This window comes from Podarcis cretensis (assembly GCF_951804945.1).
Source record: "Podarcis cretensis genome assembly, chromosome: 1".
Taxonomy (NCBI): domain Eukaryota; kingdom Metazoa; phylum Chordata; class Lepidosauria; order Squamata; family Lacertidae; genus Podarcis; species Podarcis cretensis.
Genome location: NC_137170.1, coordinates 35,966,234 through 35,991,297, shown reverse-complemented (window position 1 = coordinate 35,991,297; position 25,064 = coordinate 35,966,234). Strand labels below are relative to the sequence as shown.

General features: G+C 41.4%; 1 protein-coding gene across 11 annotated transcripts in view; it reads left to right on the top strand.

Annotated features, from left to right (window-relative positions):
- Positions 1-25,064, top strand: part of NPAS3 (neuronal PAS domain protein 3) — a 637,919-nt gene that overhangs the window by 282,756 nt on the left and 330,099 nt on the right. For all 11 annotated transcript variants that reach the window (XM_079954436.1, XM_079954435.1, XM_079954432.1 and 8 more), the window contains one exon: positions 2,418-2,500. In XM_079954436.1, the coding sequence (XP_079810562.1) occupies positions 2,418-2,500 (83 nt within the window). The remainder of the gene's footprint in view (positions 1-2,417; positions 2,501-25,064) is intronic.

Genomic DNA, 25,064 nt, shown 5'->3' with positions numbered 1-25,064 from the left:
TATTTTCCACAGAAGTGGAAGCCCACACATGTAAGAGCTCTATGTCCTTAACTGAGCATGAGTCCCAGCTAGCCATAGTTTCCCTTCTCTCTATAAGGTGAAGGAGCAAACTTCCTTTGTTTGTGACACCTCATTTTGTTTCTTCATGCAGTGTCAGGGGATCGTGTGAAATCAAACTCTGTAGTAAAATGTTTTATTCTTTGTCTGTGCACCCCTTAATGATCCACTGCATATAGTTTTAAAATCTTCACCACAATTAATACTTGGAAATAAAATAGTTTTGAATGTGGTGGTGCTGCATCAGAACTAGGCTCCTATCACGTTTCTACTCTGGTAGTATGATCAAAACAGTTTTGCTGCTTCGAATGGATTTACCACATGTTCCAAGAGGTTGGATCCAAATTTCTTGCAGTGAATCATTCAGGGTGCTCAGTGTGTGGGGAGGGCAACTCTCTGACAGTGTGTTTTGAGAGCTGTGCACTGTGTGATGGCATCTTCTTTGATGTTGCAAGACATCTTGGTGCACAGCTCTCTTAACTTCTCTCCATTAGCACTCCCAGAAATGTTGTTTCTTCTTGTGCATTCTGGCTGTCCTGGCTTTTGAATAAATATTTCTCTAGACGGTTATAACAGACAGTTTGGGAAAATGCATCAAGCATAGGAGATGAAGGTGTGAAATTAGAGAGAAAATTGGCACCCCCCCTTCCCCCACCCTGATCAAGATACATATAGCTGTTGGGATTAGTGAAGTGACAAGCCTTGCTCATCTACTTCATTTGCTTTGAACAAATGCACCCTGTGCTGTACCTTTTTTGTGGGAGAGGAAGCAGCCTTTATAGTGTCATCGGGCATGGGAAGAGGAAGTTCTTCAGAAGGACATTCGTTGCAACTCAGGGAAGAACTGCACTTTCCATCTCAACCTTGTGTCTTTAAAATCCTGGCCCTGCTTGTTTTGTGCAAATCAAGGCAGCGCACTCAATTCTTCCCCTATCCACCACTGCAGTTGCCACTCAACTTATGTTCCAGCCAGATCCAGCTTTCTTTTGCAAATATGAGCCTTAGTCAGGAGGAAAGCAACTGGTTGCTTCTCTGTCAGTCAGAGAAAGAGTTAAAAACTCCTGGCCCTAATTTTTAGATGGGACCTAGTTCCTTGGCTTTTAAGACGCAGGGTTGAGACAAAATATGTAGCCACGATAAAACAAAGAGATGGGGCAATGCCCAGGTTATATTGGCACCAAAAAACATATAAACTAAATGTGTTGTTTGGTATTGTGAGTTTCTTTCATTGTGGCTTCTTTTAGTTACAAGCACGCACACACAGCTGTTATTCGGCATGGGACAGAAGCAGCCATTTCCACTGTTTCAGTTTTCCAGGCCGAATTGTGGCTTGGTGGCGGAAGAATTTTCCCTGAGAGGGAAATGGGAGGAGGAAATGGGAGGAAATGTTTGCTCACCATCCCAAACACCATTGTCTTGAATCCTGGTCTGTCTCATTCCTCACCATGGCTACTATATAAAGTTTGTTTGTTTGTTTGTTTGTTTGTTTTAGTGAAAGAATGACACACATTATCAAGCATGTGTTTAATGTTGACCCTTAGTCTGAGGGCATCCCTGATGATTTTAGAAATGTTTTGTACATCCACAGATTCCTTTGGATACATAGACTTGCAAAACATGTATCATACTGTTATTTGGACTTATTTTATATTCCCATTAATTCAGTCCTGTCCTCAAAATATTTCTGCTGGTGTGATCCCTGAGATGAAGTCTGTTTTAAAGAAGAAGAAGAAGAAGAAGAAGAAGAAGAAGAAGAAGAAGAAGACTGTTCAAATCCTAGATCCTTAGACCCCCCCCAATTCAATCTCACTATTTCAATCCAAATCCTTAACAAGAAATTATTGTCAGTAATGATTCTTCCCTGTATGTTCACAGTGCTCAGGCATAGGGGGACCCCATAGAGCTCTGTTTCCCCACAACTCCCTCTTCCTTGTGCACACACAATTGTGTACATAAGCACATCACCAGGATGGAAATGGGAGATCTATACTCCTGCATGCGTTTTGAGCCTTCCCACACTGCTGTGTCAAGCCCCGTGAGTTCAGGAGCTCATCCAACATGGCCAAGCAGAGGAAGAGATCTAAACAAGGATATGAAGACATGCACATTGTGACCCATTCCCTGCAATGGCCAATTGTGCTGCCAGTAGGTATATCCCTGCACACTGAGGGGCAAGTGGAGAACCAGGGTTCTGTTGAGCTGTGTGGTGTTCCCCCAAGTGTTTTATTTAATAGTGGTTTTCAAATGTGAGATTGAACAAAACGTTTTAATGAATAATACATACAATAAATTGGTCTCAGATCAGGGATGCATTGTGACTGAATGTGTAGAGATTGCAACATAATTGCTTTTTTATTCAGTTATAGGTGCCCAGCGCAGGAGAAGCCCCAGTGCACTTGCCACTGAAGTATTTGAGTCACATTTGGGAAGCCACATTTTACAGGTAAAAACAATGGCTTTACAAAACAAAACGAAAGTTAAGTATACTTAGTAACGAGATCTAAGAGTTCTGTCAATTATTCAGCTACTGTGTGATGTTATTGCGGCTTGTATGATGCGTTTTGGTTTTTTTTTACAAATTCATATTTTTTTTCTTTTTAGAAAGCCATGGTTGAAAGAATGTTAATGAGAGAGGGAGGGCAAGTATTATTTGTGCTGTAATGGTTTAGATCTCACACAACTTAGTTGTATTGCACTGTGAAGTAGCAGTTGGCTCCCCAAATGATTGTGTGCATTTGTTTAAGTATAAACACTATTTTGTGAAAACAAATTTTATATATTTTTTTGTCTTGTTCACATTTTGATTTTTTATTTTCTCCTCCTGTTTTTAGTTTTCCAGCACCTTTTTCTCTTTTTTACTGCTGTTGACTGTCACATTCAAAACAATAGTTATCTTTCTTTAGAAGATAGCAGATTGCATGTCCTCTAGATCTTAGATGTACTAGATAATCAGTGTGGTGTTCCCCAAAATTTCATGACATTCTTAGGTAGTATGTGCCAAACAAATGCTTATGCGCTGTGCACGTGTTTCGGTTTTGTTATGACACAAGAAGCCTAAACAGAATCACAATCCAAGCAATAGGATCAAAATGGGCATAATTTGTCAGGCTAGTCAAGATATTTTAAAAAATTAACTTGATTATGGGCTCTTTCACTGCACTGAAAATAACCACTGTTTATCAGAAGCTTATGCTCACTTAATCAGTTTGTTCAAAATGGAATGCTACGGTATCTTAAGATAAGAGAGACAACATATCAGCAATAAGAAATATTCTTTGTAAACTGATAGGATAGGGAAACTGTTGTCCTGCATTATGCAGCTGCAGCTTTCAGAACCGGTATGAGTAATGTCCATGTTTTAAAGCTTCATTATGGCTTTAGAGAAAAGTTTAGAGACAATTTAAAAATGATTCAAAACTATTGGCCGTGTGAGTTTCTCTAGGATGCTGAGATTGTGAATTAAGTGATTTTGTTATTTGTGTGACCTTGGTTCAAGTTTAACTTGCATGCTCTTATTCTGCCAGCGGATCATGATAATGTATCGTATCAAACATATAAAGATTGCAAATGATGTCTGGCGTATAGCACAGGAATTTTGTTGCGTTGTTACCCTGTTGATATCTAAGAAAAGATAAATAAACTAAAGCTTTCAGGTCATTCTGTTGTGTAATCTGTTTAATTTGTTATGAAAATGTATTAACATATAGGCTACAATACGGCCAAAGTTTGCTACTTTTAAGCCACATTGATTTCAATAGGAGAACTTGAGCTGCTTAGCTCTGTGCTGTTAAATCAGCAACACTTAAAAGTGCTTAAAGAGCTTGGATTGTGCCCATATTTTGCATCATTACAAAGATTCAGAAAGTGCTAATTAAATTAGATTTGTATACAACTCATCAGAGTGCTATTTACAAAATGTGTACTGTTCATCCTGACCTTATTGAAGCATCTCAGATGATTATGATAGATTTTTAATTGAATATTATTTGATGTTTCTTTACAGTCGTGTTTATTGTAGACTTTTAGAGGAAGATAGAATGCGTCATTTGAAATGTGGGAAGTTATAAGTATTTCATCATTTATATTGGTGGCTAGATTTATTTCATGGTGGTTTTTTTCTGTATTTACCTTACCATTAATATTATACCAAATATATGTTAAGGAATGACCTTCTGGACAGCACTGGACATCTAAAATTGCTCCAGTTAATTTTTATCCAACTTAAAACCCGAAAGTTTTTAAGTGACATGTAGAAAAGAAAAGGCCAACAATAAAAAAAGAACCCGAATGAGATAATAATTGGATGCGAACTGATAAAGAGAATCTGAAAATGCTGTGTATTATTTTAGCATGCTATATAACAGATTGTACCAAAGCACAGAAACTTAATGGTCCCAATAGGGAAACCTGTTGGAGCACAAGCTCCTGAATACAGTCGTACCTTGGTTATTGAATGGCTTAGTTGACGAACAAATCGACTCCCGAATGCCACAAACCCGGAATAAGTGTTCCGGTTTGCAAACGTTTTTCAGGAGCCGAACTTCTGACGCTACTTCCTCCTGAGTGCAGGAAGCTCCTGCAGCCAATCAGAAGCCTTGCCTTGGTTTTGGAATGGTTTCAGGAGTTGAATGGACTCCCGGAATGGATTAAGTTCGAGAACCAAGGTACCATCGTATAACAAAGAGTCCCATGGCATCTCAAAGACTAACTAATACATTGTGGCTCTTTCATTGGCTTGCAGATCTAGATCATTTATCTGACAGTTGATTGTGGCCTACAAAACTTATGCACAGTATGTCACAAATTATTCTTCAGACTTTTGCTTGTTTCTTTTACAGCAAACGTATGTACCTGCCCTCCTTTAACTTGCACTTACATCTGATCAAGGTGTGAGAGTAGAAGCTTCTTGCAGAATTAGTTAGGGGGATAGATTGGAGGGCAGGGGAACAAAGCAAGTGGGCTTATACTGAACCAGACCTTTGGTCTGTCTAGCTCTGTATTGTCTAAACTTACTGGCAGCAGCTCTCTCGAATTTCAGGCAGGAATCTTTTTCAGCCTTACCTGAAGATGCTGGGGATTGAACCTGAGGCCTTATATGTGCTAAGCAGATGCTCTGCCAATGAAATGGACCCAGTTCCGCCACAGCTGCATGGCTCTCCAGCCCCAGTAGTAGATCACTGCTGTGAAGCTTTGCAGTGGGAGTCAAAACTTCTCCCTAACTAGACTTCTCACGGAGATAAATGGCTTTCTTTTACCACTCCCACCACCCTAATTGCCAGCAGTGATCAATAAATCTGCTCTTATTCCAAAACAGCTTTTCCGAACTTGGAAAGAGTTCGCATAGGACTGTCTCCCATTGTTCACCATATCGTCCAACATTTATCCAATGAAAATAGGGATGTCTCATTCCATAATGATAATTTTACTGTTTATACCCCGCACATCTTACTGGGTTGCCCCAGCCATTCTGGGCATCTTCCAACATATATAAAAACATAATAAAACATTTAAAAACATTTTTTAAAAAAACTTCCCCATACTGCCTTCAAACATAAGAGAATGTCCAAGATTTTCTCTTGGGAGAAGGCTTTCCCTATCTGTTAATCCCATACCTACCTATCTTTGCATGTATAAATGCATTCAGACAGACAGATAAATATCTGCTAAGAACAGATCCTCTCATTATGATTATATGATGAATTTGCTGACAGCCACCTAATCAATCATTCAGTCTGTCTATTATTACAGCCAATGACCAGTGTTCAACCTGATGAATCTAATTTGAAATTTGTCATAACAAATTAAATAAAACAGCATTTTGTATTATTTTACATCTAGATTCTTGAGGAGGACAGTGTTACTCAGTCGAATCAGACATTTGCAAGACAGTGTCAAAAGCAAATATACAATCCAAATGAAAATCACAGCAGCTTTGGGCCAAAGGCACAAGTTTTTTTTATATAAAACAAGAAAAGGAAATTGCATATTTTGTACAGCTGAAAAATGTTGGTGAACTTATAATTGGAATAGCTTATTCAGAATAAAGACCAGTTAATTAATGAGTGTAAAGTTTTTAACTTCATCCAGACATCCTAGTGGATTTGTCTCTTTATATCACACTTTCAACTTTTGGCTAAAATTCTTTGACTAAAATTGGGGTTTGGGGTGGATATAAGGTTGGATAGTCTGCAATTTCTTCCTGCATGAATGCTAAAATATTTTGTTGAATAATCTTCTGATAACTAGGCTTAAATGTCTGCATAGAATGCAGCAACCTGTACAGGACCTCTCCTCTAGTTGCAGCTGCATGACTAAGATATCATGAAGATGGTGATTGACCCCATCCTTTTTAGATAATCAAGAATGACCAGAAAATGTAGGATTAAATATAGGGAAAAGTAAAAGTTAGATGATATATTTGCATATGCAAATTAGCTTAATTGATCCTGCTTGCCTCTACAGGGATTTTTCATTACAAACTGGAGTGCTACATTGTTCAGCTCATATTGAGTAATTTAGTAGCTAATGAGACCAGTTTGCACTAATTTGCATATGATAAATGAGCTTAATTGCAGTAAATAACTTGGAGGCATAATTACTTAATTTTCCTGTGTTGCACGGCTTTTAAGTTCACGTATGAACAACTCAAGATAATTCCGCATATTTAAATAAGTTGCTTTTCAAATTTCTTAAACCAAACAGGATACCTTAGAATTTTATACTATAAAACAGTCAAAAGTGAAGTTTATGGTATGGCCACTTAAAATGTACACAATTTGAAGTGCTGGTTTTTTGTTCTTTTCCATAAACATCACAAACTTCCTAATGAGTACACAATAGTGCTTAACCTTAAAACTGCTTAAGGATAAACACTATCCTTAAGATGTTATTAATGTTGATATGAGTCCTGTATCTATAGTAGAATGTTTGGTGTTGAATAAATATGGCTATTGGTGGTGATGGGGGGGGGGGGGATTTGAAAATAAGATTTAGTGCACCGGTAACTAATGCAATTTTGTTGATGGTATTTGTCCCTCTTATGTATGTAGTACCATTGTAAAACAGTGCAGATGTTACCGTATGAAGTGAAGAATTGTCCTCATCGGCCAGGAAAGGCTATTGGGATGTAAGCATGTAGAACAGAGAAGTTAAGCTAGGCCAACAGTAGTTAAGAATATGGAAGTTATTAGTTTCTGAAGAACAGAACAAGTTTAGCAGACACCCCACTTTACTCCCTCTCTTTGCTCTGCTTTAAGCAGTGATCTGATGAACAGGTAGCAGCAGTGATGTCTGAAAGAAGAATCAAAACCACCTAGCATGGGAGACAACTGAACTAGAAGAGGCTGTAATATGGATTAAAGGGAGGGGTAGCTGTGAGGCATTTGTGAGCTTTTTTGCGGAAAAGGTCCTGTTGCTCCGCCATGACCTCCCTGCCAATTTGGATACTGTGATGGGATGATGAGCTGCTTGTGCGTAAAAGCTTAGTCCCTCAGAGTTTGCTCAGCTTAGCAAGACTCTGTCTTTAGCGGAGCCCTTAAGCGTGGCTCCCTCAATCGCTGGCAGAATCCGACAGTGGGCGTTTACGGAATCTACTCCAGCATAAAAGCTCCTTGACGGAAACGCGTCGTCTGGATTCTCGGCGCGACAGTTTCCGGCGAGGAGTGGGTGTACCTATGGGAGGACCTGAGACTTCTCCGCTGTTATCGCTGGAAGACTCCCTGAGCCATTCCTTCGTTTCTCTCTCTCTCTGATCTCCCACTCTCCCCCTGCTGGTGCCTTCCTCCGCTGCTGAGTCTCTCCTGACTTCTGAGAGACCCTCCACCTCCTGCCTTTCCGATGGCAGTTCCCTGACAGATACAATAAAGGAACTGGAGGCCCCTCGACTGTCCTCGGGTCCAGTATTGGACCACTTTGACCGGATATCCCCAGCCGATGTGGACAGACTCCTCCGAGCTGGAAAGCCCACCACTTGTCCTCTCGACCCGTGCCCGTCCTGGCTGATTAGAGCGTGTCCAGACGAGGTGCGGGCCCCCCTGGGGGATATCATCAATCTGTCCCTTGGCAGCGGGACATTTCCAGGGGAACTGAAGGAGGCAGTGGTGCGCCCGCTTTTAAAGAAAACATCATTAGATCCCTTAGATCTATCCAATTACCGCCCGGTTTCGAATCTTCCATTCCTGGGTAAGGTGATTGAGAGAGCGGTTGCTGAACAGCTTGGTAGGTTTCTGGATGAAACATCGGCTCTGGATCCATTCCAGTCCGGCTTCCGCGCTGGTCATGGAACCGAGACGGTTCTGGTCGCCCTAACAGATGATCTCCGCAGGCAGCTGGATCGAGGCGGGTTGGGGCTGCTGATTCTTCTAGACCTGTCAGCAGCCTTCGACATGGTCGATCACGAACTCCTGGACCACCGCCTTGCCGACGTGGGGATCCAGGGCACAGTCCTTCAATGGCTGCGCTCGTTTCTCTCTGGTCGGGGACAGAGGGTGGCGCTTGGGGGGGAATTGTCATCCCGCCACTCCTTGGTGTGTGGAGTGCCCCAGGGTGCGATACCCTCCCCGATGCTTTTTAACATCTTTATGCGCCCCCTCGCCCAGCTTGTCCAGAGTTTTGGGCTGGGCTGCCATCAGTATGCTGATGACACCCAACTCTATCTGTTGATGGATGGCCATCCTGACTCGGCCCCAGACACACTGATCAGATGCATAGCATAGCATAGCATAGCATAGCACTGTAGAGTTAGAAGGGACCCTGAGGATCATCTAGTCCAACCCCCTGCAATGCAGGAATATGCAGCTGGACCATACAGGGATTGAACCTGCAACCTTGGCGTTATCAGCACCATGGTCTAACCAACTGAGCTAGCTTGGAAGCTGTGGCTGGATGGTTACGTGGGAGCCGGTTAAAGTTAAATCCTTCAAAGACAGAGGTCCTCTGGCTGGGACGGGACGACATGGGACTGAGGGGGCAACTCCCTCTCTTGCGGGGGTGCAATTAGTGCCAGCACCTTCCGTTAAGAGTTTGGGTGTAATCTTCGATACCTCCCTCTCCATGGAGGCGCAGTTTGCAGCTATAACAAAGGCGGCATTTTTTCATCTCCGCCAAGCTAAGCAATTGGCTCCTTACCTCTCTCGCCCTGACCTAGCCACTGTGATCCACGCGACGGTCACCTCCAGACTGGATTATTGTAACTCGCTCTACGTGGGGCTGCCCTTGAGACTGACCCAGAAACTCCAGCGGGTGCAGAATGCCGCAGCGAGACTCCTTACGTGGTCTTCGCTGCGAGATCACATTCATCCGGTGCTATACCAGCTGCACTTGCTTCCGGTGTAGTACAGGATCAGGTTTAAGGTGCTGGTTTTAACCTTCAAAGCCCTATACGGCCTAGGACCCTCGTACCTATGGGACCGCCTCTCCTGGTATGCCCCACAGAGGAACTTACGGTCTTCAAATAAAAACACCTTGAAGGTCCCAGGCCACAGAGAGGTTAGGCTGGCCTCAACTAGAGCCAGGGCTTTTTCGGCTGCGGCTCCAACCTGGTGGAACGTTCTGTCACAAGAGACAAGGGCCCTGCAGGACTTGACATCTTTCCGCAGGGCCTGCAAGACAGAGCTGTTCCACCAGGCCTTTGGTCAGGGCGCAGCCTGACTCGCTCCTTTGGCAATCTTTACAAAACTTTAGTTTTATAATGTTGCACTGTTTTAGTGTTGTTAGCCGCCCTGAGCCCGGCTTCGGCTGGGGAGGGCGGGATATAAATAAAATTTATTATTATTATTATTATTATTATTATTATTATTATTATTATTAAATAATTTTGATCACAACAGAGGGAAGAACTAGAAGGTATTGATGACAAGAAAGGAAGAGAAAGTGTGTTAGAGCAAAGTATTTTTAAGAGACCATGCTGTTTCCCCCAAAAACGCTACACAATCTACTCTTAATCCCATTCCTATAAGAACTGCCATAGTATAGCAGATGAAAGCTCTATTCACACCTTCTCCATTTGTGTAGGGTAAATGGATGGAGGATCAGGGCTTTGCCATTGGCTTTGGACCTGAATCTCACACATTCTACAAAAAGAGGTCCATTGTGTGCACATAGGTTTTCCATGCAGTTGGAGCCCCCAATTTCACAGGGATCCCAACTGCACAGACACCTATGCAAATGTAGCTGAAAACCCATGCATCAAAGGGACAAATCTGGCAGCACAGGCAGTGCTGCTGGGACAGGGTCAGTGATACACTCTTGAATATATATTCTAGACTCCCTTCTTCACTCATTTATCTTGCACATAAGACTCCAGAGTCCATCTAACCCACTATCCTATTTCTAAAAATAGCCATGCTTATAAGAAGAGCATGAAGGCAGCACCCCTCTCTGGTGGTTTGTCCCTAGCATCTCCTGCATCTGAATATGGAGGTTCAATTTAACTATCATGGCTAATGAGACTGGAAAATGTTGCAGTGCATCCTCACCCCCTAATGAAACCGCTTCCATTCAGGATTCTAGCCAGATAACCAATGCCCTCCTGTACTATAAGATGAAAGGAACTCTGAAAATTGTATATACAGTATACTATAAGATGAAAGGAACTCTGAAAATTGTATATACATCATCAATTTCAAGCACAGGTTTCTGAGTACATCATATCTGCTTTTTCCATTCCAGAGAAAACCATCAGTCATTTAGATATGATATATATCAGCGCTATGCATTGATGCCAGCTCTGGTAATGGTTTTATGTTTTTCATTGCTGTTAACTAGAAAACATATTAGAAATACAAATTCACCCTCAATAGACCATTGGAAAAATTCTGCCTACATCCAGGGTGCATCAGTAAAAAAGAATGGGTACCTGTCCCAAGGGGCTTACAATAGAAAATTCAGCATGTGGGAGGCGGTGGTGTGGAGGTGGTAAAGAAAAAGAACTGGAGGTCAACAGAATATGTGATTCTTTGAGTTACCCATACTTAGGCTTGGTTACTGGCTTAGCTGCTCAGGAAATAGTTAAACCAAAGACTCCTTGGAAAAGATGAGATCTTCAGGAGCCATTGGAAGGATGTCAGCATTTATTATTATTATTATTTAGTTACACATGTTGTACCTTGCTTGGTGCAATACTATCATATTGGATGTGTTTTGGGTATAGATGGATGACATGTCTTTGTTCCACTGTATGACCAAGATAGCTTGCACATCCTATTATTTGTGCATTCTGTGCAAGGCCAGCCCAGAGATAAATAGTCACCTGGGCCTGCCATCATGACCAGCTTTGCAGCCCACCCGGAGGGTTTATGGGGCCTAGGGCAGGTGTGACATTAGTAGCCCTGCTTCTGCCCCCTACAAGGACCCATGCATGTGTGTACAAAGCTGGGGGCAACATGTGAGAATTATTGCATGCATGGACTGCAAATTTTCATGGGCAGCCCTCGTTTGTCCTGGGATCACGCAGAATGATCGTTGTACTTCATTTTATCTTACATGGGGATAAGGGAGTATGGGTCTTGTGCTTCTCCCAAGTACCTTCTCCAGATCTAAGCCCCCTTCTAGCAGAGCTTCCTTTTGCTTCCTAGTCTCACAGGTCTTCTGATTTGGGCCTATTGCTAACCCTCTACTTACTCAGGATTCCTCTCTTAAGGCCTGGCCTTGTACCACTCCTACAGCTTTTCCTGTGGTAACTGCTACAGAAAGTTACTCTCCAGCGGCACCTTGCTGGAAATCTTAGGTGGTATTCACTCACCATTGGTGAACAATGGTACACTCAAGAACCAAGGCAGGGGCCCCTTGCAAATTGCCCAAGTTGCCCATCCCTGGCCCATGTAGCTTTGTGGTGCTACCAAGTTGTGCAGGTTTGTAAAACAGACCAGTGTAATTGGCTTGCTATGCCCAGGCTTTCCCACAGCAATTTTCTATGAAAAGGGCTCAGACTAAGGGCTCATTCAGACTTTATTTTGTGTCACATTTTCCAGGCACAGATCCGTATTTTTCAGGCACAGGCCTGAGTGTGTGTTTTTTTTAATGTCCCACTCCTTTTCCTGGGAAAACCTGCTGCTTATCGCTGAATCAGAACAAACGGCATTCTGAGGAAAACCCACTGCCGTTTGTTCTGATTCAGTGGTCAACAGCGGGTTTCCCCAGGGAAAGTGGCATGACAACGAATAACACGCTTGGACCTGGAAAGCTCAGAGCTGCACCTGGAAAAGATGGCACAAAAGGAAGTCTGGCTGAGCCCCAATCTACCTCTTATTTGCTGCTCTGATTTCACTGCACTCCCATTCCAGTTCTAGGAGCCCAATAAAGGCTCTGTCATGTGGTGTGAGTAGCTCTCAAAGGATGACTCTCATGGAGTTGTAGGCCTATAATATTTATTATGTTCAAAACACACAAACACACACACCACCTTCTGCTGTGAGCTATCTGTGCACCAGCACTCCCTCCTCAGCTACAAAAAGTAGTCCTCTTTTGGAGTGGTATAGTCTTGAAGGGCCAGTATCACCATATAGTACAATCTCCCAGGCTGTAGCTTCTTCTTCAGTATTCTTCCCTTGCTGCTTTTGTTTTAACTTTGCAAATTAATATTGCCTCAAAATATAGAGCCAATATTTGGGGCCAGTTGTGGTATGGAGGTTAACCACTTCACCTTGCATGCTGGTCTCATGGAAAGTCATCTCCCGGAGCTGCTATTTGCTCCTAGATGGAAGTTGTCAATGGTACCCAAGTTAGTGCACTGGGTTTTTTGTTTTGTCATCATTATTAAATTGGTTTACATTACTTTTACATCATTGCGGGAGTCCACTGCACATCAAAACAGTGGAGCAGAACAAATGGAGATACCACACCCCGGTTGGTCTAGCTATAGTAGATTGGCTTTAGTAAGGAAATGCTTTCCTTTCAAGGTTCTTTTTTTCCAAAGGCACTGTATCTTTGTGATCACTGTCCAGGATAAATATATTAAATGGAAACTGTAGACATCCTCCCCACTCGTTCCCCAAAGAAGCAAGTATCAAATTGTTTTGCAATTGAAGCTTGAAGCAACACACTTAAACCTGCATTTTATACAGCAAGTATGGTACATGTAGTTTCGTTTAATAAAGAAATATTTGATCTGAGCAGGATACTGAATACCATAGTGTGTCATTTCATTCCTTGAGAAAGTATTTGAAGAAAATGACATATCTCAGCACTGTTTGTTGACCATTTTGTTGTCACCCGCTGAGTGTTGTCATTTCCATAGCCAGTGGGCTGTATTGAATCAGACACAAGGAATGGGTCATTAACAGAAATGGAGGACTTTCTGCAGCTTGTAGAGGTTGAAGAGGGATTGTTTTATCCCCTGCTACATCAACAAAACTGTGTTTAATGGTGACTTCATTCAGTCGTGATTTGGGGCTCTAGCCTTATTTTCTGCAGATGTAAAATTACTTTAAAACATAAATAACCTAGAATAGTGAATTGTTTCTGCAAAAAAAAGAGAGCGAGCCCTGTATTGGATAAAGATTGCAAAGCGCAGGTCAGGATGATTTAAAACATCCAATTTCTGGATAATTTGTTTACTTATAAAATTAATTGATCTTTAAAAGAAATCTTTGCACTTTTTAAAAATGTCATTTGTTTGCACTCTGCTGAGATCACTGATAACGTGGGTGACAAAGTTAACTGTTCCTTTTTTCATTTTAATATCATTTACAATATGCTTTCAGATAACATTGGATGAAGAGATTGCCAGTTTTAAAGTATTGTTTGAGTGGTCATTAGTAAATGTGAGATATATTTACCCTGGATACATTATTTCTTGCATTTCTATTCCACCTCTGCTTCAAGGAGCACAATTTAATGTACGGGGTTCTCCCCCTCTCCATTTCAACCCCACAACAGCCATTTGGTGTAGGCTCAGCTGAAAGACAGTGACTGGTCCAAGGTCACCCAGTCAGATTCACAGCTAAATTATTTAATTAGAATAGTAATTAAATACAACTATACATGGCACACACCAACCTACTGAGCCCAGTTAATACCTGCTTCTTATTCACTGTAAATCTGGAAAACAGACACTGGAACAATTACCTCGCTTGTTGCCTTAGTATTGGCTTGTAAACTTTTTAATTGGCTAGACAAACACTTGGGAAGGGCAGCAGAAAAGAGACTGACAGACAATGTTATAGAAAATGTATGGCTTCTGGCAACTGGAACCCCTGGTTTTCTCCTGTCTCCTACACAATGCCCACCACAAGGTTATCACACTCCTGATAATTCCTGCTTCCTCTTCACTTAACTGGCTTCAAGTGGCAGGTGGATTCAGAGTCCAGTGAAATCATCTTGTGCATTTTGTATTCCTAAGTGTTACCAGAGAAGGAAAGGATGCAGGAGGTGCCGTTCTGAGAAGTAGCCGTGCATTTTTCGCAAAGCCTGGTTCCAGCCAGTGTTGAGGGATTTATTTTTGCACAGTTTTTCCTATGGAGCAGCCATATTGTGGGATTTCAGTGCCTTGTTATCAGAAGAGAAAACCAGTTTTAATTCTGTCACAGAGTGGGTGCAGTAATTCTTTCTTTCCATGATTAATTTTTACTATCTGAAAAGACCGAAGAACTGTGCCGGTCCTCATGGTCATTCATGGGATTGGCTTTTGAAGAAATCCTTGAAAGGGAGGACATTTTCTGAAGTAGGCAAAGTTAATGTAAAGCTTGTATTCATGTTCTGTAATATTAACATTGTTATGGTATTGTAGAAGTAGCCAATGTGATGGGCAGCTGAGAAGGAGGCAACAGGCAAGTGTCTGTAGGACAACATGTTAGCTACCTGTATTATTTTATTGTATTGTTGTTGCTTGTAACTATCTGTGAGTCATGACAGTCCTATTGGCTCCATTGACAAGGAGGAACAGAAGCTAAAAAGGCTGTGAGGACGGTAGCTGAAAGAGGCTGATTGGAATAGCAAGAGGAAAAAGCTAGGAAAGGTAGACTATCTGTTGTAGAGGGATACAATTTTGCCTTGGGAATTCTCAGATTTGCAAGTGAATGAGCTGTGCATTTTCAACATCTGGGTTGAAGAGGCTGCTTAACTAAAGAGACGGGCCCACAAAATTAGAGGAGTGTGCCCAGCTCACATAGTCACTCTGTTAGAACATGGAGGTTAATTGAAAGAGAAGCTTCCTTTCTTTTTGGCCAAGATCCAGTGAAATACTTTAGGCATGGTAAGGGCTTGTATGAGCCTGCTGATTTTTATTTATTTTTAACAGCTGCTTTTCATACTATATATGATGCTTTTAAAAATCACCCAGCTTGCTTAGGTTTGAAAAGTATGTGGCATGTGAGTTTGCTATGTGACATGTGATGCTTTTCTTTAGGGGGGGGGAAATCATTTTGCATAAAGTAGTAGTATAGGAGAGGGTTTAACTGATGAATTCCGTCAGCAGAAGTCCCTAATGGGGCTCCCCCCATCTCCTCTGCCCCCTCCACCCCGTGCCCCCCCAAACTGGTTCAGGCGAGTCAGGAGAACCCCTGGAACAATACACAGGAGAGAAGAGGGAATAATCATTTTATTTGACGATTTAAAATGCTCATCCTGATGGAACAATCACCTTAGTGAGGCATGGAATTCTTCCCATAGTTCTTTGTATCTGGAAGTTTATTTTGTAAAGCGTATTAATCTCAAACCAATTAAGTTGCAATTGTAAAAATGTTTGCAGTCTTTAAAATTGCCTTGAAAAAACATTCGTGCATTACAAACTCTAGACGCACCCCCCAGGTGTGTCCAAATTTACATATATCAATTTCTTCCATAGTTATTCGAGAATAAACTACTTTTTTTAAGATTAAAAATATTGCGGGTGATATAACTGCCATTTGTGCTCCGAAAACATTTTTCATTTTTACTGCACCTGCAAATCACCAATACCGAATTAATTAAAAAAAAGAGTTGCATTCTGCAAGCTATATGTAGGCATAATGAAGCATAGATCGCTCGTATATTGTTCCTTAGTGGGAGAGAACTACCTGAGGTCTCAGCTACATGACTAGAGGGCACAGAAAATTGACACACAGCAGACAGGCAATCGGGTTTATCAACAAAGCCAGCAGTGGGGCCAGCAAAGACAAGCTGACATGCAGATGCGATGGATAAGAATTCCATCCAGAGATTCTTGAGCATATGGAACCTGCATCTGCCAGTGCTACTCCAGCAGTTGGCTGCCCAACCTTTAGCAGCTTCTGTAGAACTAATGTACAGCACATCTAAGGAGTACTCCCCACCCCCCGAAAGTGTAAACTAGCTCTTCTAAAACTAAATTCACACACTTTGGTAAGGAATGTCTGGGTGAAAACATGACTGCTAGGAATGCATGAGCTTTCTTATATTGTGCCATTTGGAGAAGAAATAAGATGCAGCTAGACTGAAATGGCACAATGCAAATAGGAACAGATTGTGTGAGATGTATACTCTGTCTAGGTGTTGTCCACACTGACTGCAAATTGCTCTCTTGGGTTCTAAAAATGAGTCTTTCCCCACCCTCCCCAGAGATGGGAGGGTGAGTCTGAGACCTTGGTCCTCTAGCATGTGCCCTGCCACAGAGCTTCAGAGCCATCAAAAGAGGCAGGTGAAGAGGTGGCTCAGCATATTATAGCTGCCAGACAACTTTGCTATTCGATATTTCTATGTATAATACACGTAAACATCTTGCCCACCCACTGAATTCTGTAGATGCGATCGTTTCATGTTACTTGCTACCGTCTGAAATGTGATTGGTGGGGGCATAAAAAGATCCTTCTTGTTCACCCATATCGGTTTTGTGCCATAGGCTGAAGATCTTATTGTTTAAAGAAGCTTTCCATTTAATTTCCATTTAATTTAATTTTCTCCCTGGTATGTGTCTTTAGAGAGAAAGTGAGATATTTATTTACATTTATTAAATCTGCATACCATCCTCCATCAGTACATTTTATTTTATTGTTAATTGTGGGTTGCTTTTAATTTTTGTTATTTTATCCATCTTGAGCTATGTGTTTTTGGAATAGAAATGTGGAACAAAAAAACAACACACCTTATAATAAATAAATAATTCATAATCCAAAAATATCACCCTGTGCTTTATAACTGAAATCTAAGATTAACCTGTGGAAGATTCTGTGATAGATTTCCTACAGACTTTCAGATGATTATCTTGTGAGTCTGGCTGATGAACCAGAAAGTAATTTCTTAATATGACTTCAGTGTTAACACCAGTGTTAACTGTTGGGAAAAAGTGTTAAGTTGACTTTACAATAGTCCACAAAATGAATACACCCCATCAAGCACCACCTACTGATGTGGATGGGAAACACAGAGATAGATTTCAGAGGCATAAAATTGGAAGTGTTCATGTGTGGATGAAAGTACACAGAAGAAGCCTCAGAAAAAAACGGGGTCTGTGTGACCCACATATGTATTAAAACTCTAGTGTGTACCCACCGTCATTCAGCACAAAGGAAAAATCAAGCACACAAGGACCTGCTTTTATGTAAGAATCTTCTTTTCTCCGCTGATGAGAACCCTATATCCTTTCCTTGACACATAATATAGAGCTTCTGAAATTTAAAGTTGAGCCAAATCCCCTGGGGACTGTATTTTCCAAAAATCATGAGAAAAGAGAAGGTTTGTGTGTGTGTGTGTGTGTGTGTGTGTGTGTGTGTGTGTGTGTGTGTGTTTGTGTGTGAAGCCAGGGAAGCACTAAAGAATTTGCCACAGTGTTTGGGCATTATATTGCTCTTGCAGCAGAAGTCTGCTGCCAGAAGTAGAAAAACATTGAGGTCATCTTTGATAACCTTGAAATAGATCCTCGGGGATGTTCTGTTATTCTTCTAGCTTTTTAGAAACTACAGAGGGATCTTCCCTTCCGAGAATATTTATGGCAGTTAAAGGTCTGGGGTCAAGCTCTTCAGCTGGCAGTATTCCAAATGCACTGCACAGCACCATTGATTACATTTCCTTTTCATTCAATTTGCAGTAAACCACAAGCATAATATTAGGGGCTGCAAATGCGGGACACATTTACTCATGAGTAAGTTCTGTTAAATCCAGTTGAACTAGAGACCAAAGCCTTTAAATCCTTTTCACCCATAAGATCAGAACGAAATAGTAACATGATGAACACGGTGCATAAGAATTACAGTGTTTCATCAATGCATAGGGTCTCACAGCTAAAGCCCAGGCTATCAGGAAGCATTCTCTCCAGTATGGACCTCTCTGTGCCCCCAAATTCCAGTTTCGACTGAACTTAAATCAGTGGGGGAAAGGAGCAGAGGTGACCTATAATTACATTAAGTGAGTAATCCTTTCACTTATTGTGGTCAGTTTTCTGATTGGCCACAGATATCCTAATACATCGTATTGAGAAATATACACACTTACAAACAAAACACACATACCTCTGTAAGGTAAGTGAAAAAGCAGCGACGAAAGTTGAATCAGTCCCCTAGTTCCCAGCATTTTTAACAGACAAGAAGGAATCATGGGTCAGCCGAACAGTACCATAGTGCTCTAAAGCTACCAGAGTACTCTATTCTTACAAAACATGTTTTTCTATATATAAATACATGCTTTCTTTTAATAAAGAAGAGACAAATGCAGATGTTATTTGCTTGCAGAGATCATTATCTCTGCACCCCCCCCCCCGTTTCTTAAAGATGATGCCATTTTTTTTATATTGTGATTGTATCCTGTGAACTGCCCTGAGACCTGTGGGTATAGGGTGGTATACAAATTTAATAAATAGTAATAATAAGTGGAGGACTTACAATTTCAGTTTTGAGAAGAGTGAGATCTAGCTAGATCTCAGTCAGCGCTACAGAACTTTTTACAGTATTACTGGATTATTTAAACGGCATGGAAACAAACTGTGATGTGTTGATGGGTGATTTTTTAAAATTTTCACTATCTTTTCAGTAAGTGACTGCTTAAACCTGGTGTTTTTAGTTCAGAGTGTTTGTTGTTCTTTATAATATGTTTGCAATTCGCAAATATAGGGGGAAAATAATTTGTTCAACCTAAAAAGTATCCCTGGACTTTATAATTTCTTCATGAGCCAACATTTCAGTTAAGAGTGTAAAATAATAATAGTAACAGACTTCTTTCCCTTAAGATTCCATTTCTCAGAGTCCTTTTTATGTCATAGATGGCTAGTGTTTATAGCACCTGTAAATATGCAACACTTGTGAATATGGCAGGGTGTTGTTTCTTCAGGAGAGGGTGATTTCCCCCCCCTTTTGTTGAGAGCCAGTGTGGTGTAGTGGTTAAGAGCAGTGGACTTGTAATCTGGGGAACCGGGTTCACGTCTCCGCTCCTCCACATGCAGCTGCTGGGTAACCTTGGGCTAGTCACACTTCTCTTAAGTCTCTCAGCCCCACTCACCTCACACAGTGTTTGTTGAGGGGGAGGAAGGGGAGAGGAGAATGTTAGCCGTTTTGAGACTCCTTCAAGTAGTGATAAAGCGGGATATCAAATCCAAACTCTTCTTTGTTTCACTTACTTCTGGCCCACCAGATGCTGTGAGACTACAACTCCCATCAGCCCCAACCAGCAGGACCAGTAGTTAGGAATGATGAGAGAGGTAGTCCTACAACATATGGAGGACCGCAGTCTTCCAAACCCAACCATAATGTTTGTTCCAGACACCCATGGTTTACGTTTCTGCTGTTTCTGAACTACCTTTAATATCACATTTTACTTTTTAGGCCAAGACATTTTCTATTCATTATTTAGACCTTGTGATGCCTTATATGCTTGTGACGAATAATTGTGTTCTGGCCTTTTTAACCTTCATGAAACACCATTTTGCAGAAGAAATGTCAGCTTCTGTGACTGCCCTTAGATTTAAAAATGGCTTGCCTACATGACCATAAATTCACAAGCATAGCATCTTCCTGCTTGGCTCACCTTTGCTCCTGGTTAAATAACAGTCGCAAAATAAGATGGGCAGATACTTTCCCCACCTTGTCTTCTGATTATTATTTTAACATGGGCAGACCTGACCTGAAGGGTCTAAACTCTGTCACCTTGCATTACCGCTGCATTATACCAGCTCACTAGTTGTTCTGTTGAAGCTCCTATATGTTAAAACTCTATCATCCTAAGACTTTAATGGTTGTACTGCAGTCTTAAGTGGGGTTGAATCATTGGACTACCAAAACAAGAAGCAGATCATACAAGTGAAAGCAGCAAATGTAATTAATTTCCTCCCATTAGGAATGATTATATAAGTAAAACATTGTGTTTTTCCATTAGGCAGGATTAAATCATGGGACTAAATGGTGAGTTAAACTAAACAGTCCAGTCATACCATACATATATTTTTTTACATGTTTTGGGAGTAAGGTTGTTGAGAGCTATCTACATATAATACGTAATAGTATGTTGAAGAGCAAGTATTAAGGACTGAGAAGTACAGAAGAGGAAAATTATTTTTAAAAAGAATAATATGAAAATATGGAGTTTTGTCTTATAAAAGTGATGTTTTTGCATCCATAGTCTGAAGTTTCTGATGCCTGTTTGGAGTTTTTTATACGATGCAGCTACTATATAATTGATTGTAATCATTAATACCTCCGGCTTGTGGGCCAAATTTGGCCTGGCATGGGTGTCGGACAGTCTTCCCCAAACCATGCCCACTTGCCCCTATATGTGACCTCAAGGTGGTAGATACAAGGCTGGATCAGCTACATCCCCAAGATCCCCAAGGGGAACTCAGTTGCACAACTGCCCCCTGCAGAAAGCAGAGGAGTGCAAGCTCTGTGGCGAACTTGATCACACAGCCAGTCAATGCAGAAAGCAGGGATAATGTCACTGCCCATCAACTGTGGGGAAATCAGTTGTGCAGCTAATCCCTACAGAAAGCAGCTTTGTCACCTCTGTGCTCAGCAAACCCTATTGTGCTGTGTTCAATACTTAATTTTAAAATATTAATTGCAGAGCAGAACCAATAGGCTCCCTCGTTCAGTTACCCAATGTGAAATAAGCCACTATGTGAGGCAGGTGGACCAACTTTTAGAAGGTTGGGGAACAAAAAAACCCCCCATCAATATACTGTATGTGTTAATTTTAATCTGTTTCTATATATGCCCAAGAACATTCTTCACCAGTCCACTTCCCACTAGGTGTTTTGGACGACAACTCACAACAAACTGGCCACTGGCTGGAGCTGGTGGGCATTGTAGTCCAAAATATCTAGAAGGCACCACCTTGGCAAAGGTTGTGCAATATTCTCTACCCCCTGGTGCATGGCAATAGCCCTGCTCTTACATTTTGCCCAAGCAGGAAATCTCGTGGACGGTGGCACATGCTAGCCTCACCCTTTCTCTTCCAGACCTTTCTGTGTTGAACAAGGAAGGTCTGAAAGAGGTTTCTACCCACATTATCTTGGATGAAAATAGAAGCCTCCATGTGATTAGGAGCCCTGATAAATTGGGCAGAGATGGGATGTTGCGGGGTGGGGTCAGTGTGCACATCATAGAATCATAGAATCATAGAGTTGGAAGAAACCACAAGGGCAATCAAGTCCCCTGCCAAGCAGGAAACACCATCAGAGCACTCCTGACATATGGTTGTCAAGCCTCTGCTTAAAGACCTCCAAAGAAGGAGACTCTACCACACTCCTTGGCAGCAAATTCCACTGTCGAACAGCTCTTAATGTCAGGAAGTTCTTCCTAATGTTTAGGTAGAATCTTCTTTCTTGTAGTTTGGAGCCATTGCTCCGTGTCCGCTTCTCTGGAGCAGCAGAAAACAACCTTTCTCCCTCCTCTATGTGATATCCTTTTATATATTTGAACATGGCTATCATATCACCCCTTAACCTCCTCTTCTCCAGGCTAAACATGCCCAGCTCCCTTAGCCGTTCCTCATAAGGCATCGTTTCCAGGCCTTTGACCATTTTGGTTGCCCTCCTCTGGACACGTTCCAGTTTGTCAGTGTCCTTGAACTGTGGTGCCCAGAACTGGACACAGTACTCCAGGTGAGGTCTGACCAGAGCAGAATACAGTGGCACTATTACTTCCCTTGATCTAGATGCTATACTCCTATTGATGCAGCCCAGAATTGCATTGGCTTTTTTAGCTGTCGCGTCACACTGTTGGCTCATGTCAAGTTTGTGGTCAACCAAGACTCCTAGATCCTTTGCACATGTACTGCTCTCAAGCCAGATGTCACCCATCTTGTATTTGTGCCTCTCATTTTTTTTTGCCCAAGTGCAATACTTTACATTTCTCCCTGTTAAAATTCATCTTGTTTGTTTTGGCCCAGTTCTCTAATCTGTCAAGGTCGTTTTGAAGTGTGATCCTGTCCTCTGGGATCCCTTGATCGCAACCTAGATTAGTATTTCCTCTTCAGGCATAATGCCTTAAGAACCTGAACAAGGACACTTCTGTCATCACTAGATCCCACAGACTGCTTCTGAGAAGCCTTACAATCTTTTCTGAATTGATGTTATATACCTGTAGACTCTGATAACTCCAGCTCCTGTTTGAAATAGATCTGGAGAGGCCCTAGCCACAAATCCGTTGCTATCCAGTAACACTAGATTTCAGTTCCATCTCAAACTTGGAGTGCTCCTTTGAAAACAGTAGAGTAGGCCATGAGCTGGAAAAAATAATCACCTTTTTGGCTTCAGTTCAGGTGCACAAATTTCTTTGGGGTTAAAGTTGGGGTTGATGTGCAATGTTGTAGGTGAACTTCCATTAGATATTTACTTTCCCATCTCTGTTTCGTACAAAGCTTTATTTACTGATCTAACAACCTCAAACTGAGTTCATTTCCAAGGCTACTGTTGAATTATTGCAGATTACACCATTATAAATGGCAGAAGAAAGGGACCCTTTCCCTGTGCTGTAATGTTGTCAGGGCCCTGAGGCTGTTGGCTTAGTTCATGATGTATTGTACTGCTAGCGTTCAGCTCTCTCAGGGGGATTGCTGGTCCTACTATAAGGTCAGGAGTTAACTACTTGTATTTTAGCTGGGTACTGCTATCAATACGGCTCCTATGGAAACCTTACTTGACATCATTTATTTTTTTAAATCCTTGCTACTGTAGCCAAGCTTTAGTAAAAGTCAATAAGAACATTAGACTGTTGTCTGTATTATTACTTACCACTTCCTGCCAGCAAGCTACCCATTCATTAGGAGAGAGTTTTGGAAATCTCACTTGATTATTTATGCAGTCAATAGCAAGACTTGTCTGCATTCATAATTGTTTGATTTTATGGCCCCTTCTTTAAACAAACATTGTCTATGGTAATGTGATGCCCTGATAGATGGGAAAGGTTTTGTCTGTGAATATCATTTAGATAATTAAAAATGACAGATGAAATCGCCTGCTGTCTTGACCTGTACTTTGTTCCCTCAGTGATGCTGAAGAGATGCTGATTGCTGTCAATCAAAACCCATTGGAGGTTTGTAAATTCTGGCTGCTGTGAACTCTGACCCTCCGTGTTGTTCTGAAACAGATAATAACCTTGAAATTATATTAGAATTTAAAAACTGCTGCACCAATGGGGCATACTATATATACTTTTTTAAAAAGAAGATGACTACCTAATGTCATTGTTTACTCCACAAATTCAGAACCAAAAGTATAAATTATTAGCACGTTCATAGTGCAGAGGATTGTCTCATACCAAAGTACGAAACCATTTTCTTTAGGGTCCATTTTTGTACCTCCATATTTCTTTAAAAATAAGTTTAAAATACCTCTTCATTAGATAATATTGATCTTATTATTTTAATAACTGATTCTGTAGCATATTATTCTATCATCTCTTTTCTTTATTGGATGCTTATATGGTTGTTCTCTAGGATGCTTTCGTGAGTATGATTATTGAATTGAAAACAATGGAAATCAAACTAAGATGCTCAAGATACAAAAAGCAAAGCACACATTTTCCGCAACAAAGTTCTGTGCCAGCTAATGGGGCTGGGAATCTGATTCAAGATATCAGATACTTTAATTTTCTAGAAGTAGGGGCTTTTTCCTGCCTCAGCAAAATTTATCCAGGACTTTGCAAAAACATTTTGTGAAGTTTTTTCTCTGTGCACATGACTTTAATAATTTCAGTTTCCTGAAATTATGACTTCTTCAGATATATGGGGATTGGGGGATTATTTGCTTGATAGTTCTTCTGTTTAGAAGATATCACAGGTGTTAAAAGGATCACTCTTTTGTTATATTATGTTCACCCCACTCTCCCTACTGATAATGCTGGTGGGTGAAGAAGAATCATAAACCCAAGGAGAATAGGTTGTATCCCTCATTCCTTACTTCCCCCTCTTAGAACTCCAGTTAGAGCAAGCAGAGAATTTGCAGACAATGGCATTTTAAATGTTGACTGCAGGATGCAAACAATGCCAATCTGGTATGAGCCCTATCATAAGTTGCTGGTGTGTGTCTAGTCCAAAGTCAACATGACGGTGCTTTCCTTCAAAGCCCTTCAAAGTCTGTACCTAGGATATTTGAGAAAACATCTTTTCCCACACATGACTTCCCAGCAGGGCTGGGCTTGATAGGCCATGGCTTCAGATACTCCAGGAGTTGAGGGATGAAGCCAGAAGGCAGGACCAGAGAACAAGGGAGGATTGAGTAATAAACCAGAAGCCAGAACTGAAGTGCAACTGGAAATCACAACTAAAGAGTAGGTCAGGAACAAAGGACCAACCAGGAGGCAGCCTCAAAGAGAGGAACAGAAGTCAGAGCTGAAGAACAGCTGCATCAGATTTTCAGAATACCATGTATGGAATTCAACAAAACAGTGGAAATAACACACCTGACTTAATTATGTTCACATTTCAGTGGGTCTAAAACTTAGTTGAATACGCACTCCATGTTGCTAAGGAAAGACTCAGTTGAAGCCTCCTTATACATTTTCCTGTCTAAGAGGGTGCTGCAGTCATCTTGGGAGAGCAGAGTTAGTCTAAAGCAGTGATGGCCAAACTCAGCCCTCCAGCTGTTTTGGGACTACAATTCCCATCATCCTCGACCACTGGTCCTGTTAGCT